The sequence below is a fragment of the Aulostomus chinensis genome, chromosome 18, assembly GCF_037954235.1.
Source record: "Aulostomus chinensis isolate RoL2024-O1b breed Wild chromosome 18, RoL_Achi_v1.0, whole genome shotgun sequence".
In the NCBI taxonomy this organism is placed as follows: domain Eukaryota; kingdom Metazoa; phylum Chordata; class Actinopteri; order Syngnathiformes; family Aulostomidae; genus Aulostomus; species Aulostomus chinensis.
The window spans coordinates 7867607-7886240 of record NC_141337.1 but is presented as its reverse complement, the minus strand read 5'-3'; the positions used below and the strand labels follow the sequence as shown (position 1 = coordinate 7886240).

Genomic DNA, 18634 nt, shown 5'->3' with positions numbered 1-18634 from the left:
GAAAAAAAATACACAATTTGAGGCTATAAGATTTTCATCTTGTTCCCTCAAGTTCATTCATCCATAGCCAATGAGATATGTCATCCCCTCAATGTAGTCATTTTATATTTTTGATCAAATTATACCCCGTGGCCTTGAAATAACTGAACTGAGGTGACAAGTCCTATCTTGTAACCTGAAAATGTTTTGTTTTTTCCCTTCTATCTGACACTACCCACCAAAAATGATCTCTTTACATCCACTCCAGGGCTCCTTATGCTCACTTCTACCAATTTATAAAATAATGTCATTGACAATCATTAAAGAGATATTTTATTTAGTCGGAGTGGGATCATTCCAGTTTATGTTATGGGACTTTTAATTAACATAAACTTTACACTTGAAGCTTTTAAAGATCTACATCATCTTTATCATATAGGGATGCTACCTAATACAAGTCACCAGTGTGGGTCTTGTGGGTCCTGCCTGTCCAAGAGAGGTAGTTGAACTTCTATGGTTGGTGCACTGCACTCAGTACCCTGAGATTCTGGACTGTCTGTCCTCTCATGAAATGCTGCTGCTCTATAGGCTCTGTCAGTTTCCTGCCCCAGCAGAGAACAAGCAAAGTCCTGTGTGTGGTGAACAAGGCTTGATCCAAGTGGATCAATTTGCCTGGAACCGTTCATGGAGCCCTGTTGGCTCGGACTGTGTCCTGTGCATGTTGAGGTGTGGACTGCTGAAGGTGTGAGAGAGCTGAAAGTAGTGTGGAACTGTGGTTGGCTGGTGGGGGTGACGGAGGAATGGATGGGTGTCGGGGAGTTGGTCTGATTATGTGCAGGATCTGAGCTGGTTTGAACACTCACAGGAGGGTGGGAGTAAACAGGATATACTGGGGAACACATTGGGTGAGAGTTAGTCACTGTGGGAAGAGAGGCATTGTAGCCCACTTGTGGTGCCTGGCAGATAACTGGAAAGCTCCCGAAAGCTGAACTGAGGCCCAGAAGAGATGGACCACCCAGGGGATGAAATTGGGTCATGTAGGGGGAGTTTGAAGTTGCCCTGGATGTCTGGAAAGGGCCAAACTGGCTCTGCAATCTGTGAGCTGTGGCCCCTTCTCTGTCAGTGCAGCACACATGCAAACAGGATGACATAGGGCTAGAGGAGCACAGCAAGGTGGGATTTCCCTGAGAGGGCATCTCACTGCAGCCCCATACATTCCTGGCAGGGTGGCTAATTGTTTCATGATTGAGGTGCAGCCCAGTGGCTATATTTAGAGGGACGTGGGGTTGCCAGTCACTGGAAGCAGATACACTTGGACTGGCACAGGAATGTGTGGACACTGGAGACTTATAATGGAGCATATGAGACTGGAGGAAATGCATGATGACATGGAGCTCTTTGCCCAAGTTGGACACTTCTTGGTTTAGGATGTTTACCTATGGGGGAAAAAAAAAACAAAGTTCACTTAAGAACAGGTTTTTTTTTTTTTTTCCAAATTGAAAACCCTCCCACTACAAAATAATACAAGAACAATGCATGCAATATTCTTAGATCATTTTCTGAACAAAGGATTTGTAGCTGGGTACCTCCTTGGTGGAGGTATTAGAGCACATTCCCACAAGTACATTGTATAGATATGGTAGTATATATTTTGTGACCAAAAATAGATAAATAAAAAAACTCACTGATACTTAATAGAACACACCTCTTTGTTCAGCTTGCTTACATTCTGCCTCACTTCCTCCGTCTCCTGAAGCAGGTTCGTGCTGACGTGGAGCTGGTCTGAGAAAGAATACAGACTGAGTTAAATTCTTTCTCACAACACCACGCATTAGATGGTAAATTAGTATTGCGCGCTACACGCATCATCAATAAAAGTATCAGACATAAATGAATAAAACAAAACAAACAAGACTCCAGTGAGTCAGGCTGCAGTGGCTGCAGGCACTAATCTTTTACAAGCCTTTCTTACACTTCAGGGACCAGTAGATGCCCACACCCAGAGGGTAGTACAGCGAAGTGGTGATTGAGTGGGTGTGCGATGTTCTTTGCTATTGTGTTTCAAATGTGTATTATGGCTTCACTATTGAATTTTGAGAATTTTGGTGTTTAGTCTTGGCAGCAAAGGAAAGAAATATTTGGCTGCGATAACATTACACACTTCACCGCAGAATGAGATACTTCACCCAAAATGTGTCAAATTGGATTCAACCTCACAATTAGTTTTCACTGCTGCGTCATGTTGTTGTGACTCCAAAATGCAGAAAGAACCAGCCACGTACACTATACGCAGCTAATTAGCCCCATTCTGGAGTCATAGAGAAGTGATGCAGTAATAATTAAAAAAAGAAGAAGAAGAAGAAAAACATCTCTGTGACCTCAAAACATCTAATTGAGAGTACCTGAGAGGTCAAATAAACCTTTTGGATGCCATATGAAAGGGCTTCTAATTCGCTCATCTATTAGCCAATTCTTTTGTATTTCCCTGTTCAGTCAAAAATTGATTACTTCAGACAAATAATAAGCAGTACTACTGAGAGAAACTTGTAAGATCTTGCACTAGGATGAGGTCAAGACAGACAAGGGAGGGGAAGACTATTTCGAGTAGCTGAATTCAACATGATAAAAAGATACAAATAAATACATAAGGCAAAGAAAAGAGCACATTTTGAATTTTCCTTTGCATTGTCATTTCTTCTGAACAGTATTTGTAATCAGTCAACACTTTTTTTGTTCCGGTTCAATATCTGACTTTTCAGAATTTCTGGAAAACGTACCTGTTATGTTGTTTTTTTCCTCCAATGTTTGCTCTACATTAAAATGAAAAGTGTGGCTGTTGTCTTCAATTCCATCCACGACCCTGGCAGAGACAGAGATACATGTCACGTACAGATGCAAACTCAAGTCATTTTGGGATTCAGGTGGTGTGTATATATGTATATATACAGTATATTCATTTTTATGTATGTATAGATACAGTATATAATACCTGGGGCTCAGGTTGAGAGGACTAACGCAAGGCAAGGATGGTATAAGTAGTTTGGCTGGCAGATGGGTTGAGCCTGGGTCATTGCAGAGACTTGGCATTGGAGGAGAAAAGCATTCATCTTTGGTGAAGGGCTGCCGAGAAGGACTGGTGCCTCGACCTCCCGGAGCAGGTGAGCGACACAGGCGCAGAGCATTGATGTGGCGAAGTTCCTCCCTTAACAGGCTGCTGAGGCAGGGCTGATGAACCGGGCTGCCCGTCGCATGCAGCAGTGGAACTCTCCTCTGCTGGGACTGTGTCATGTCCTCTTCATGTTCCGCATCATCTGCCTCAATAATGTAAGGCAGTTTATGGTCCATAGAAACGTGACCCTTCAGAAAAAAAAGGTTAATGGAAAACATTCTGTTGTTCATGTGAGAAAGTAAACAGAGAAAAGCACACTGGTGATGTCAGGAAGCTATGGAGCTGCAGAGGGGACAAAATCAATAGCTGAAAAAAGTATTTGTTTTTTTAAAAAAAGAAAATCTTTCATATAATATATATGAACTTCTGGGACAGCTTAGAAAAGCTACTGAAGAGTCATTGAATAGGATTTGGTTACTTTTCTTAGTTCAAAACAATTGTCTTCAGTTAGATTGTCTTCAGAATTGTTGCTAATAAACTCAACCAGAGTTCCAAAGTATTCTTTTAAAATGTCTCTCACGAATCTGAAAAAACACACCTACTGTCAAGCACAGCTTCTCTGTCTTTATATTTCAAGCCTAAATCTATAAATCAATCAGTAAATCTTTCCCTCTAGTGCACACAATCCATGGTTGTCTTTCAGATTTCAAAGAATCTGAAGAAATCATGCTGTCATTCTCCTAGTGAATAATTTATGGTGTCTAATACCAAAGACTGGAAACAAACAAAAAAAACAAAAACACAACAAACACAAACTGTGTGTTGCATCAGGAAGTGAACTTCTGATATTATCAGCACATGAGTCAGCCAGCAAGATAAACCGCTGGAAATTAACCTCAGGCATATCATGCAATAAATGTGTAACCAAACTTGAGTTCTAAATTGAAGCTCAGCCCATTGTAAAACTATTAGTATTAGTATTAGTATTAGTATTAGTACTATTATTCAGTTGATGGTCAGGTTTAATGGACCTATTGTAGGTGATTATTGTGGCTAAGACAGAATCCTTCGCTGACTTTTTCACGGAAAGATCCCTCAACTACCTTGTTGGTCTCAGCTGCGTATGCTGTTTCCCTCATCTCTTCCTCCTTCATGCTAGAGCGTCATGTTTATCTTTGTCTCAGAAACATATCCACAAATTTGATGCCATTTTCCACATTTGCAAATCCTTATTTTGAATAAAGCCTTATGATATCAACCAAGATTTTACGGTAAACAATTACAAATGTGTCAACCAGATCAAGGCTGCCTTAATTACCTTAATGAGGCACACACATACCTGCCTGGTAGACCATGGAAACTTGATTCCCTAGGGAGACAGAGCAGTCAAAATAAAGAGGGGATTTTACACACACACACACACACACACACACACACACACACACACACACACACACACACACACACACACACACACACACACACACACACACACACACACACACACACACACACACACATATATATTGATGATGTTGACATGTTTGTCTCTCCCTTCAGTGTCTTACATCGACTTCACTGCCCTCTCTCAGGTTGTAGGTGAGGTTGTGGTGGATGTCAGAGCTGAACCGGCTGCTGTACTCTGGGTACAGCCCAAGTACTTCCCTCAAAGCTCTAACACTGATGTACTGCAAGTCACAGTAGGTTAGTGCTTTAACATCTGCGTTGGTCTTGATGACTTGATCATGTCCTGGGAGATCGGCCCCGATGAGGTCCCCTTTACCTGCCGAGAGAGGGGTTATTTTGGCAGCTTGGGAAAAAATTAGCAAGAGGAAAAGTCTGAGTCCACACTAACCCAGGATAGCCAGAACCATGCCATCTTTCAGAACCTCCAGGGAACCTGAACAGACAAAGTAATTGGCTTGGAGGGCATCTCCATGGCGAATAAGATATTCCCCCGGTGCACAGAAGGATGTCTTAATGTGCAGGGATAGTGAGCGCAGACACCCTCTGCTGGCTCGCTCAAACACAGGCAGCTGCAGGATGTCTTTGTTCAGATGCATGGCGATGTCAGCTCGCAGCTCATCTGGGAAGTCGTGTAGCAGCTAAGAGAGAGGATGGGGAAAAAGTTGGTACTTTGATAGGACAGTGGGTGTGACACAGCTTGATGAACCAAGAAGCCCTCAAACTCCTACAGCTATACAAGTCATGTGTTCAGACCTACTGAAAACAAGTATTTCCAGTCTGGTCTGGTTTTGTCTGGGCAGAAAAAGATTTAGAAAGAATCCCTGGTTGGGTTTCAAATGAGTACCGTTTTGATAAAAACTGAAAGCCAATCCGGGTAACATGAAGTCAACAGCCAACTACCATGGCAGGTGCTTGTCATCCACTCCCTGCCAGTGACTGCACCAAATCCAAATATCCAAACAAAACAACAGCGGTTCAGCAGCATTGAGCATGGATCCCCTGCCCTGCCTGTCTACAAATCCAAAACATACAAATACAGACATACCTACATGTGGTGGTGTTTTTTTAAAAATTATTATTACTGAATGAAACCACTCCTCAATTAAAGGAGATTACTTGTGGTGGTATATCACTGACTTTTTGTCTTTATTTTACAGCCAAATGTGCTTTGCACTTTAAACTATGTAGGAAAAAGAAGTCAAATGTGGCTTTGAAGGTTTATGTCTTGACTCGATGAGCCAAGCTGCTCAGTGAAAACAGCCATGAGGTGTTAAACCCAACATGTTCCCACCCAGGAACCCGAATACCTTCAATTATGAATTAATTATCCACAGATGGTGGTGATGGGGGTGTTAATGAGTATTCTCTCTATTTCTTCTCCTACTCTTCTAATTACAGGGAACCTCTCCTAGATCAGTTCTGGCATTGTTAGCAAATGTTCTATTTGTAACAAAGTGCCGTCTACTTAAGGAAATAGAATACGGCTCCTGAGAATTTTCATGTGACCTATATTCAAAGGTTGACAGGTTTCTGACTCTAGAAAATGGTACCCACGCAAATGTATTTTTCTCTTTGTGAAGCAAACCCACCCAGGTGAATGCCAACTCTGTAACTTATTTGGGGTATAGATTATTAATAGATAGCAACCCCCTTTTGACTTGAGAATAGGAAGCTAAATTCTGAGCTCCCTCTGGAAGTCTGAAGCCCCCAGACAACTGATGGAGAAAACTCATTTAATCTACTTCTGTGGTATCTGCTTCCTCAGCCCACTTAGGTCACGGTTGGAATGTTGATTTGACTGGCAAAGTGGGAGATTTGCATCTGGTGCTATGCCATGCCGGTCTGTTTGTATTTTGTGGACTTTGAGAGGCCTGATGTCCACCTGGGTGTCTTGTGGCAGGTGCTGTTGGAGTTTTCATGGGGTAAAGTGACCATCTTACTATGTCTATAAAACTTTGTATTTTCCCAGTAGATGATCAACCTAAAATACCCTTTTCAACTGCAAATATCTGCAAACATACAGGTTTTCTAAACCCGACAGACCCGTTTCCTACTGAGAGTAGAAGAGTTTTCTTTCTGATTATTTGTTTGCCTGTTCTCTTCTGGAGTGCCATATTTGATGTCACAAACGCATCTGAATACAGATTAAACAGACTAGTACAAAACAGCATGATTACTCGTTTGCTGCGGTCAGTGGAAGTCTACGTGGTAGAACAATTTTATGCTTCAATACAGATGAACCGAATTTGAGGTGCAGATGACAAAAAGTTGCAGAAGTTACCAGAAGAAGGCACAAGCTTTCCGTGCCTCCATGGTAGGTTTGTATTGTTGACATTGGAGCCCTGACCATGCATTATAAGCAGGCCCGCCAGATGTTAGCAGGTTTTTTTAATCCAATGTAAAAGAGGTTTAAGTTTGTCTGTTCATGATATCTATGGACATGATTTCAATGTAGGTGACTCTCAGCAAGCGTTGGGTCAATCTCTGTTGAAGAAGATTGAACTGCTTTCTCCAGATTGGAGATAAAGGAGGTAGAGTAGAATATTATACGATACATAACTGCCAAATGATAACCCAAGTTATATCAAACATTAGATCACTTCTAAGTTGTGATTCTTTACCCACCTCATTGGCATTGATGCCATTGTTGACCGACCAGGTTGCCTGGAAGTACTCCAACATCCTCTGCTTTAGCTGTTGAGGAAGCCGGTGCACACGGATGAAGTCTTTTATGTCCTTCATTCGAGTGTGGTACAGTGAGCGTCGTGAATACATGCGCTGAATGATGGCTGTTACGTTCCCAAAGACCACAGCGTGCATCAGTGCTAGAAGTGAGAGAGGGGAACATAATGATCATCTCAGAACTTTCAATGAGTCTGGGAATTTTTCTGCAACTGTCAGTTAACTCACCGCCCATGAGCATAATGCAGATGGAGAAGATTTTCTCTGCATCGGTGTTGGCACATACGTTGCCAAACCCAACACTGGTGAGGCTGCTGAGTGTGAAGTAGAGAGAGGCGATGTAGGCGCTGGGCGTGGAAGGACCACCCATGGTGCTGTTGACGTACGGGGTCTCCAGGCGCTTCCCCAGCTCCTGGAGCCAGCCTGGTACAAGGTCAGAAGATGATCACGACTCATGCGGTTCAGATCCTGGGTCATATTGTTCACTCATTCAACAATATATACTAGCTTCAATCAACTCATGTAGAGGAAAGTATGACCTGTGAGAACTTCAGATCATAGATGAAACATTTGATAGATGACCGCTTCAGCAATACTGGGCACAAATTGGGCTTTGTCTCTTCCTGACAGACGCTGCTCTCTCATCAGCGTCATCCATCAGGACCTCGCTTTTATTCTGTCTGACACACTCTGCATACACCCAGCATTCTAATCAAATTCCCCTAACATTATTTCCTGCCTCTCTATGCTGTATTACTCGAAAATACACCACAATACCGCAGTTAGACTTTCTCAAAATGTTGTTTCAACTGAAAATACATCTGCATTCGTTTTGACTCCGTGTCAGTGGATGACCATTTTGCTTTTGATATCATGGGTGACACACTGGGTACAATTATAATGCATTACTGGTGATATAATGGGACTGCTCTGTGACCTACACATCCTCTGCACGGAGAATACAAGCTAGATGTTGAAATGATGCTAATGCATTCAGGCATTTGAGCAGGATATGTTGTGCTGGCCCACTGGGGTGCCAGGAGAGTGACTAAAACAATTGAGCAAATCCACAGAGTAATCATTGTACTCTAAATTCAGTGATGCAGAAGCCTCCAAAAACAAAAATGCTCACCTATATCCCAGATCACTGGGTCACTGCTCTCTATTTCCTTACGTCCAATGACGTACCACACACAAGCCATCCAGTGAGCCAGCAGAGCAAACACAGACATTAGCAGGGTCAAGACCACAGCGCTGTACTGAGAGTAGCGATCCAGTTTCTGCAAGAGGCGCAGCAGACGCAGCAGGCGGACCGTTTTCAGCAGGTGCACCAGTGAGGTCTGGACACAAGTCACAACACAGATATAGGATCAGTTTCTACATCACAATCCTTATTTGTGTATTTAATCCCTTTTTCTTCCAGCAGGGATATAGACAAACTCTAAAATATGTAATAATCTCACCACTGTGATGTTGAAGGCATAGAGGAGGTCAAAGGGCAAAGCTGCAATCAGGTCAACAAAAAACCATGTTGTGCAGTAGTGGAGGTAGATGGATCGGGCGTCATACACGACCTGACCTGACTGACTTACATAGGTGGTACGGAAGTTCAGGATAATGTCTGGAAAAAAATGAACAAGTCAAAAGATCAAAAAGGAGAAATAAGATATGCAAAAAGAGCAAATGGTGCATTTGGGTATTAATGAGAGGTTTGGATTTATTTGTACTTCAAAATGATAAAATAGTTCATAGCCATCTACGATATCCTGGTTTGTTAAATTCCAAATTCCAAAATATGTACATTTCAGCCTCTCTGGTGAAATCACTGAGGTTTTATCACATTTTCTCCAAAAGCAAACAGCAGGGCGAGCTAATTGTGAGCATGAGCATCATTGTCCCCAGACAAAGTTGTTGAGGGAGAGGAAGTCAGAGCCTTGTGACAGATGTGCTATCACACTTCCTTTAGAGGAAAACTGGGACAAAGTGAGAGAAATCTAATTATGATTCGTAACCTGGGGCAACAGAGATGGCGTGAGTGGGCGAGAAAAGGTAGGAGGTGTAGTCATGTGTTCGCCATCGCCAGGGAAACCACTGGAGCTGCACTGGGAAATAGAGTTTGTCTTGTTGTTTTCTCTTCGTGCAGATCGAGATGCTTCACCTAAAAGGCCATCTGGTGTGCAGCAAAGTCCTAGTTTAACATGATACAAGCTCAAAGTTTGACTTCCTGCTGCCTTGGAATTATAATAAAGTTTCTATTTTTTTATTATAATTGGAAGGCTACAAAGTGACATGTCTCAACAGATCTTTGGTTTTGATGGGAAAGATGAAACGATTCATACCAAGTATGAAGAGCATCTCCACTGCGATGTCACTGCCTATCATGCTGCGACTGACGTGGTTGTCCCCGCCTCCATTGTGACTGACGAAGCAGACGTCGTAGGGCACCGTGACAGCGACGTAGAAGGTCGCCAACAGGATCAACCAATCCCACAAGGCCTTGGAGATGCTGTAGTGTAGCAGGATGAAGCGAGACTTCTTCACTGCTGCCACCTTGTACTCAGGCAGAGACGGTTTCTGGAACACACTCTGACAGAGAAAAGACCAGACGATAAGAATTGATGGATTTAACTCTCTCAAGCATATCAGGTTTGAGACTGAACTCTTCTCCTGCCATAAAACAAGAGTTGGACAGAGCAGGCTTATTTAAAGATGATTTGGGTGAGGGGCGTCTCAAACTAGGGATCCTACCAGGTATTCTGCAGGGTGTTTCAGCAACAACAACAACAACAAAAAACAACCAAGATTGATTACTCTTTTTAAAAAAAAATGCTTTTGAACAATGTTGAGCCTCTCAAAAGCATTTTAAGGGAAGAAAACACTATAGGCATCATTGAGCTGCCATTTAGATAAATAAATTCAATACCCAGAAATGTCATTTTCTCATCATTCAAAGAAAAGCCTCAGTCTCAGGTCATTTTCTGTCGTGTTTCACTGATTTACCGCTGCTTTAATCGTGACTTTTGTTTTGTCAAGAAATCAATTAGCTTTACTGAAGTGAGGCTACAAAAGTTCATGTCAGTTATGCTTGACCTGTGCTCCAATGCTTACGACAGACATTTGAATGCAGCCTGTTAGTGTGAAAGAAAAGGTCTCTTTTGAACAAAATCCTTTCAAATGGGAGTCTGTGACCTTGAAGAATCATTGTGGGGGTCAGGAACATCAAGAAATGTTCAAAACCGCTTGAAATCTCGTTTTAAAACTTAAAAAAAGTACATTTTCTTCATTGAAAGAAGCAACATGAATCGCCAGTAAACCTGACAATTCATGGTCATCTCAATTATGGAACAGTTATGGAACAGACACAAATAACCAGCTTGTGCTCAAAGCAAGGTCGCTGTTTGCTTCAAAGAAGGTCATGAGAGGACAGGTGTATTTCTGGATCCTTTGTGTCAAAGCATTGTCCTCAAACCAGTAATTTACTTTCTTTTTAAAAAAAATGTTATTGTATATAGTTGATTTAATGAAAGGCTGGGGGTTCATGCTCACATTGGTCAGTTTCTTTTTGCCCCTCTTGGTGAACAGGCTGGTCAGGTTGTGCAGAATGGTCCTCCCTCTGACTCGAGCCTGAGAAAACTGGGAACGTTTGTTTTTCCTGCTCCGACGAGAAGCTTCTGCCACACCTGTTCCAAACACCCCCCCCCCAAAAAAAGCACCCTCTGAATAAATGTAGATGTAAATGATGTCCATCCATTAAGTATCATATTCTTTTTGTGTGACTTTTAAAAGTTATTTTTCATTAAATATTTCAGCAGGGAAGTGTACGGCCTCACCGTCTCCTTGGGCACATTGGTGGCTTTTCCCATATGACTCGGTGATGTCTTTGAAGGATAACAAGAACAGCACCACCTCTCCTTTCTCATTTTTAATTGGCACAATATCCAGGAGGCACCAAAACTGATATCCTGAGGAAATTAAAAGAAGTTATTATATTGTGCGTATACAGCATCATCACTACAGACCCCAAAATGATGTTTGGATTTATTTGAACGCTGGAATAAGAATATCTGCCTTTTTTTCCCTTCTCTTCGCTCTCCATAGTGTGAGATGTTCCCAGAATTGCACAAACAATTCTCTTTATAGACTTTTCGGTGGTTTTGATAAGGTTGTAATACATCAAACATCGAGGATGTGTGTTGTATCCTCACCGTTCTTCTTGTAGAAGCAGACTTCTCCCTGGTATTCCTGCTGGCCCTCCAGAGCTTTGTCCACCTGCTGGATCACGCTCTCACTGGTCTCAGCCCCGTGGAGGAAGCTGCAGGTACAAGTTTTCTGCATCACCTCAGTCCGAGCAAAGCCGGTCAGCTCGCAAAACCCGTCAGAGCAGTACACGATGGGGTAACCATAGCGACCCTGAGCATTTCCCAGAAGGAAGTTACTGTCTGCAAGTGAAATAAATAAAAAGACCTGTGGTGAAGCTACAGTGTGACCTTGACAGGTGAATTTTTAGCTGTAAACATAGACATGCAGCTTGGAGTGTAATATGGCCACCAAGCTTGGTTTCTGATATAAACTTTAATCAAGTTTTCAATCATTTGTTGGTGCACCCACTGTCATTTCTCTCTCTGTTTACCAACTCAGAGTCCCAAAAATAGTCTAGTGTGCATCAAAGAAGGCTTTGAAGTATGCTGGTGGTGTGTATAAGCTCTCAGGATATATATGCAGGGGTCCAGCTCCATGGGGGACCAGTGCCGCTGTGAGACTCAGGTCCTTAATTAGCATGCAGGTCATGATTTTAAACACACACCCACACGCACGCACGCACGCACGCGTGGGCAGCATGGCTCAGGGGTAGAGTGGCAGTCTAGCAATCGAAGGGGTCGCTGGTTCGATCCTCGACCCCGGTGACCAGGTCGAAGTGTCCTTGAGCAAGATACTGGACCCATAATTGCTCCTGATGAGTAGTTTGGCACCTTGCATGGCATGGCATTTACCATTAGTGTGTGTGTGTGTGTGTGTGTGTGTGTGTGTGTGTGTGTGTGTGTGTGTGAGTGGGTGAATGAGATGACACTGTAAAGCGCTTTGAGTGCTGCTAAGGTAGAAAAGTGCTATATCAATTGAGTCCATTTACACATGACTTTTTGGGGGGCTTGAAGGGACTTATATCAATTTGCTGGAGATTCAACCTTTCTACTCCTTGATAAACTCTGACCATAAAAATAAGAATAATAAATAAAAATCAGTATGTTACGATCCTAAATCTGGTCTGATCTTCTTTTTTTTTTTTTTTTTTTTAAATCAGAATATTTTTCATGACTCTATTATTACCCCAGTACTGGCTAACCCATGGAAGCAGGGCAGACAAGCAGGAAACACAAAGGTAAGAAGTGGAAATGAAACTGAAGATTCCAAAAATACAAAATTCTTCACGATTTAAGAAGCCAAATTTGGAAAATGAATCCTTTAATGAGCCAGAATCTAGCACAGCATCAAAGGTTACATTAGTCATTATCTCATGCATGCTCCCTCTGAAGACTGTTTGTGAGAGGGAGATGTCATGCTGGAGAAAGACTGGCAAAGAAAATCTCTTAAAAACTACTTCAAACAGTATTAGAGATTGAACGGCTTGTTTTAAAATGAGATTTTTAATTGCTGGCACTGGACCAACGGAAGGGTCACACCGGGGCAGGATGTGTAGGTGGTGAACACAGTCACATGACCCGAAGCATGTAGATGATTTTTTTTTAGCAGCAATAGTAGCATATGATTATAAATAGTTACATCAGGATGAGGGTGGCTTCCATGTGCACCAGAAGACATCAATAATGCTTGTAAAAATCTGCAGCTCAACATATATCCATATATGTAGATGTATATATATATCTATCTGTCAGCTATCAGTATAAATACTGATTAATTGTATAAGCTTTCCTGTGTCGTGTGTACAAATCCCTGCAGACAAGCTTTTATTCCTTTACATACAATCCACATTATGATTCACAAGAACTGACAAGAGCCATCGTGAGCTGAATAAATCCTGCCTGCTCTCCTAAAAATGAATCCGTCAGTATTTGATCAGAAGTCCACTGAGCGGTGTCATCTTTCATTTATTCATTATGTTCCTTTTTTTTTTTTTTTTTTTTTTACTTGAAGGCAGATAAAATGTCATTTGTTTGTGTGGCTGAAAAACACTCTAAAGATGATGAATGCACTGAATGCTGCACACCTGCGCTGCCGGCAGTTTGAATGACCGTAAAGCTTTGTCTTCTGTCTGAGTAAACACGGGCTTGTAGAGAGGAGTTTATTCAGACGCGGGCGTCTAAAGATTCACCTGAAGCTTTTATAAACCAAGGTGGCAGCAGGGGGGGGGGGGGGGTTAACAGGTTCCAGAGGAAGAAGATATGTGATTATTTTCCATCTGACACATCTGCCGTTAGTCTCACAAGAAACTAAATTAAGAATCTCTGTGCTCATGTTGCCATAGCAATTTGTGTCCAAAAAAAAAAAAAAAAAAAACATATGGTAATGCTGCGATTTGCATTTATGGGGTTACCAAGACAATGTGCCCTGTGAAACAAAGATGTTGCTAATAAAGGATCTGCAGTACATCCTCAGTTCATTTAAGGGATTTAGATGGCTGCTTAAAAGCTTACAGCGTGAATGAGTGAGGATTCAATCATGATGAAATAATCCCCTGGTACATCTGCAGTTCCTCGAGTATTTTAAATTACACACATTCATCAATATGGATTAAATCAGTCAGCATTTTTTGGCTGCGATATATGAGTTTTTACCACGCCTTGATGACTGTAGGAACAAGTTCCATCTGCACAGCAAGGGAACAAATGATTTCTCATGGCACATAAATGATCAAATTATGACAACAAGTTATATCTCTTGGTTACAAATTAATTGTGATCACAATCTTTATCTTGTAACCACAAATATAATCAAACTTGGTAACAAGTGAATTTGTGGCTACACAAGAATAAAACTCTATGAACAAGTTCAATCTCGTGGCTGTGATTTCATCAGTCACATCTTATAACACAGGAACAAGTTATGTTCTGTGACCACAAATCAGTCAAATTGAGGGAACCAGTAACATCTCCTGAAAACCAAATCACAACAAGGGAACAAATTGTGTCTTGTGACCCGCTGATTAATCAAATTGCTGGAACAAGTTATATGTTGCTGCTATATATTAACACAGTTGTTTGTAGGAAAAAAGAAAAAAGTGTGTCTTATGGTCATGATTTCAGAAAAGTTTGACAAGTTACATCTCATGGCCTCAGATTAATCAAAGCAAGGGAACAAATTGTATCTTGTGACCACAAATCAAACAAATAGTGGGAACAATCTATAACTAGTGGCCACAAATTAATGAAGTGTTGGAACAAGTTTTACCTCTTGGAGAAAACTGAATCAAATCGTGGTAACAATTTGTACCTTGTGGCCACAAATTAATCAAAATGTGGGAACAAGTTACAGAATACATGTTTTTCTCCCTCCTTTTCTCTCTCCTTGGCACAGCAGATTTATGTCTATCCTTGACTGTGCGGCCGTTGTGGTTTCTCCTCAGTATCTGCAGGGACTTCAGATTTGTACATGAATTATTATTTCATAATCCAGTTCTTATATCTCAGTACCACTGACCACTCCCCGAATGTATTTCACCCATGCAGTCAAAATGATGGCACTCAAACACGATGAATTCAATCAATGACAGCACTCGTCGGGGGGAGAAGGTTGCAATTCCAGCAGTGGCCCCGGCAACTGATAATAGGGCTGGAGAGCAATAAGCTGCAGCGTTCTATGCCTGCCGCTGTGCGTTAAATCACTGGTACAGTGGAGCAATCTATATCTAGATCTGTGTCACACCAAGTCACAATATCAGATTAAATTGCATCATTTTGCTCCAAACTAACCAATTAATTTTGCCTCTCACTCACACTGTGAGACGGCTGTTGATTCTATTAATCATTTTTCTGCTTTCAAAGGGGACGACTGAGAAAGACCTGTGGAGAGATTTGAGTGGCTGTTGCCTCGCTTCTGAATAATTCATCTCAATTAATCCGCCTGCTCAGGGTCATGTAGATACCAACTTTAATCCCCATTCTGAGGATATTTGAATGACGTCTTTTGCACAGAGATATGAGTTGTAAATAGATGTTCAGTTGTGTCTCCTTCATCCTCACACACACACACACAAACACAAAAAGAATATTCAATACAAAGGAGACAGAATCAAGGCGATGCCTGAATTCACTGAATTCACCGCTTTACTTTGAAGACGTCCCCCCTCACCCCCCGCTCAGATATTTGGTGAGTCCCGCCATTTGCATATCTGGTGAGGTTCTGTTGTGGAGTATTGAGATGTCTGCTGTACACGCTATATACATGAGATCAACATGGCTGTGTGCGAGCAAAAGCGTCACCACGCTGCATTTATAAAAAAAAAATTGTAAGACGGTGTCACACCTTCCATCATGTTCAAGGAGGAACTGTCTATGTATCTGATTAACTGTTTGAGACAGAATATACACCAACAAAAGAATGTTAAGGGTCAAAGTCAAATCTTGAATTAATATAATAACTGCAGAAGCATGCAAGCAAAGAAAAGCGAAGCTGATATGGGCAAAGTCCGTGTGGGCGGATGGTCATTCATATTCAGGTGCAGGCGCACAAAGTGGAAGTGAAATAGTCTAGAAAATCGGAGCACAAGTTGTCTGCAGCCGACAGCAGGAAAGAATAAATTCCAAAGGAACTCAATGTCAAACCAAATGAATATGAAAATAAACCACAAACATATACACGATTAGTATTTGTGGTTCTTGTTCAGTGCATGTTTATTTCCAAATTTGCTTACATAATTGCAGCTATTATGTATTACATACCTATTCCTGGCATTTTTAGTTCTCAATACCTGCCAGTGGAAATCACATAATAATTAAACTGACCACATTGTGATGGAACAGATCCAGTTTATCTTTTCTCAGGAGCATCTAATTGCTCAATTTCGACTAAACAGTCCTCCCTCAGCTGCCTCATTTGAATGAAACTCCCATTTCGTTGCACCTCTCCTCTTCACAACGAACAAATACCACTGGCAGGAAAATATTTACATCCTGAAATATTCTTTCTCCTGCCATGAATGTTTATGAGGTCGTTGTGATATTAACAGCTTGAATTAAGTTGAAAACCTGCAATATTCACAAGTAAAGATGAACGAGTGCTGTTTTACTGATCTCCTTCAAGATTATGTTAGTTTATAAATGTCTTGAATCCTCAGAGTGGAGCAGGCAGCATCATTTTACTACAGCACATCTCAGCAAGTGGCTATTTAGCTCCTATATATCATCCTCGGGCTGCGCTGTCTCCACTTCAAGTTCATAACTTTTAATTGGAGCTCGCTACTGTTGGATGCATTTGTCTAAAGTTGTGTTTTCAAGTGCCACTCACAAAGTAAATGAAGCCTCAAAAAAAAAAAAGAAGAAGAAGAAAAAAAGGTTTGGCACAATGCAATTTCTGGTTTGATAATTAGCATCCCTGGAGGAAACTTTGAAGCTTCTGAATGAGAGAAAACAGCAGATAGAATGTCCACGATGTGGTGTATAATTTAACCTGCACCAACACAAGCCTGCGGCGCCCACACAGGTGTGCCATTGAGGCTTCAGAGCATATTATCAGGTTTAGGAAAAGTGTGAAAGCAGACTTACGAGTGCCATCGAAGTGGTTTGCAATGGTGTCCAGGAATGTGTTTTGTGGAGCGAGGAGGCCTTTCATCACAGGCATTTTGTTCTTGAGGAGGTTGTAGACTCTCTGAGGAGGAGGAGGAGGAGGAGGAGAAGGAGAAGAACCTGAAAGAGAAGCACGTTATCTTTCCTCTGGCTAGCTTATAACGCTTCTTCCAAGTTCTATTCTGTTGTGTCGAGAGCAAAACTGCCAAATCACATATACAAGAGGTGTTGTTGTTTTTTTTTTTTTTCAAATAAAATAGTCTAGCCTTAGAACTAAGTCAGGAGATTTCAGGTCCAGCAGTGTATCCTTCTGCTCCAGTATGACAGAGGAGCCTGAGCAGCCTCTCTCCACTCTACTGTAACTCCACTCACTGTGGTCTCTCTCATCTCGGAGGACCCTGCCTCTTTCTCTCCCTCCCTCTGCTTCTCATACAAAAGCCTGAACCATCCTCCCCCCACCTTTCCTGCACACCAGAGTTTATCAGCATTCTATCCAGCCTCTTCTCTCTTTCTATTTATCAGAAGCTCTGTCCTTCTACTTTTCACTCCCTCGAGAAGTTATTAGAAAACACTTTGTTGTCACTCAGCTTTCTCATCCTCTGCACCGTTTCGCTAAGGGTAGAGGATACATAGGAGAATCTTGCTCCTATATGTCCTCTCCTAATGTTTGGTAAAACTAATAAATAACTTCCTTTTTTAATGGCTTTGTCTCTTGATAATGAGCTATTATGGTGTTATTGATATGATATCCCATATCACAAGCTAATGAGGCTTATTAATAAGCCTCATTAGCTTGTGACACTTTTGGTGTCTGTGGTGTGCAAGCTTGAAAAAAAATACATTTTCACTGAAAAAGGATATTCAATTAATTCACACAATAAAAAAGCCTATTTACATATCCCCCCATTCAATCTTGTCTAGTCACATGATTCGACCTGTATATCTTTTTCCTGTAGATTTATTTCGCATTTACCCATATACTTATTCCTATTGTTCCTTCCCCATACGCTATTGAGGGGCCCAAGGGATTTGAAAACGTGTTTTGGACAGCTTCAGTCGTCTGGGGAGGTGACGTTTATCTGGCTGATGACTCTCATGCTGGCTGAGGCAGGACACCGATGTACATGTGCCGCTAACGTGGAGCTTAATGTTAGTCAGCTGCTGGAGGGCTTCCTGAAGATCAACTAACACCCCCAGTTCACAGAAGCTATAACACATCAGACCACATGTGCATGCAAGCATTCCTGAATAAAAACACACACCCTCACTTTGTGAAGCATCGTTTTTCTCCTGATATCATTTGGGTGTGAAACGGTTACATGAAACAAATCACATATCCATAACTAGATTATTTATTTTCCTCCATGAGAGAGTCAAAAGCCTAGACTGTTAGAATCGTTTTTACACACTGCGGCCTGATACGTCTCAGAACAAATGTGTGCTAATGGTGAGTTTTGATGTCAGAGGGAATTTTGATTTGGACGGCAGATATTTTTGGATTTTCAGTCAGTACAAATGGTGAAGCGCAAATTGTTGTGCTAGTTTATGTATGGATCTTTCAGGAAAATATTGCTTTTGTCAAATATTGCATTCACCTAAATGAAATATCGATTTAAAAATTGGGACAACTTCATGCAACCTTTTATATTTTGTTGCTCAT

At 41.5% G+C, this 18634-nt stretch overlaps 1 protein-coding gene across 1 annotated transcript; it reads right to left on the bottom strand.

The window, feature by feature from the left end:
• Positions 1 to 325: 325 nt before the first annotated feature.
• kcnh4a (potassium voltage-gated channel, subfamily H (eag-related), member 4a) lies at positions 326 to 17330 on the bottom strand. Its single transcript, XM_086184127.1, has 16 exons — positions 16954 to 17330; positions 11443 to 11676; positions 11068 to 11199; positions 10784 to 10917; positions 9577 to 9823; positions 8701 to 8858; positions 8370 to 8577; positions 7466 to 7660; positions 7181 to 7380; positions 4944 to 5193; positions 4657 to 4871; positions 4428 to 4457; positions 2969 to 3336; positions 2757 to 2839; positions 1685 to 1761; positions 326 to 1415 (listed from the first exon to the last, which is right to left on the bottom strand). Exons 1-16 carry the CDS (start codon positions 17027 to 17029, stop codon positions 438 to 440), a joined length of 3585 nt encoding a protein of 1194 aa, XP_086040253.1. The 5' UTR covers positions 17030 to 17330; the 3' UTR covers positions 326 to 437.
• Between the last annotated feature and the right edge of the window lie 1304 nt (positions 17331 to 18634).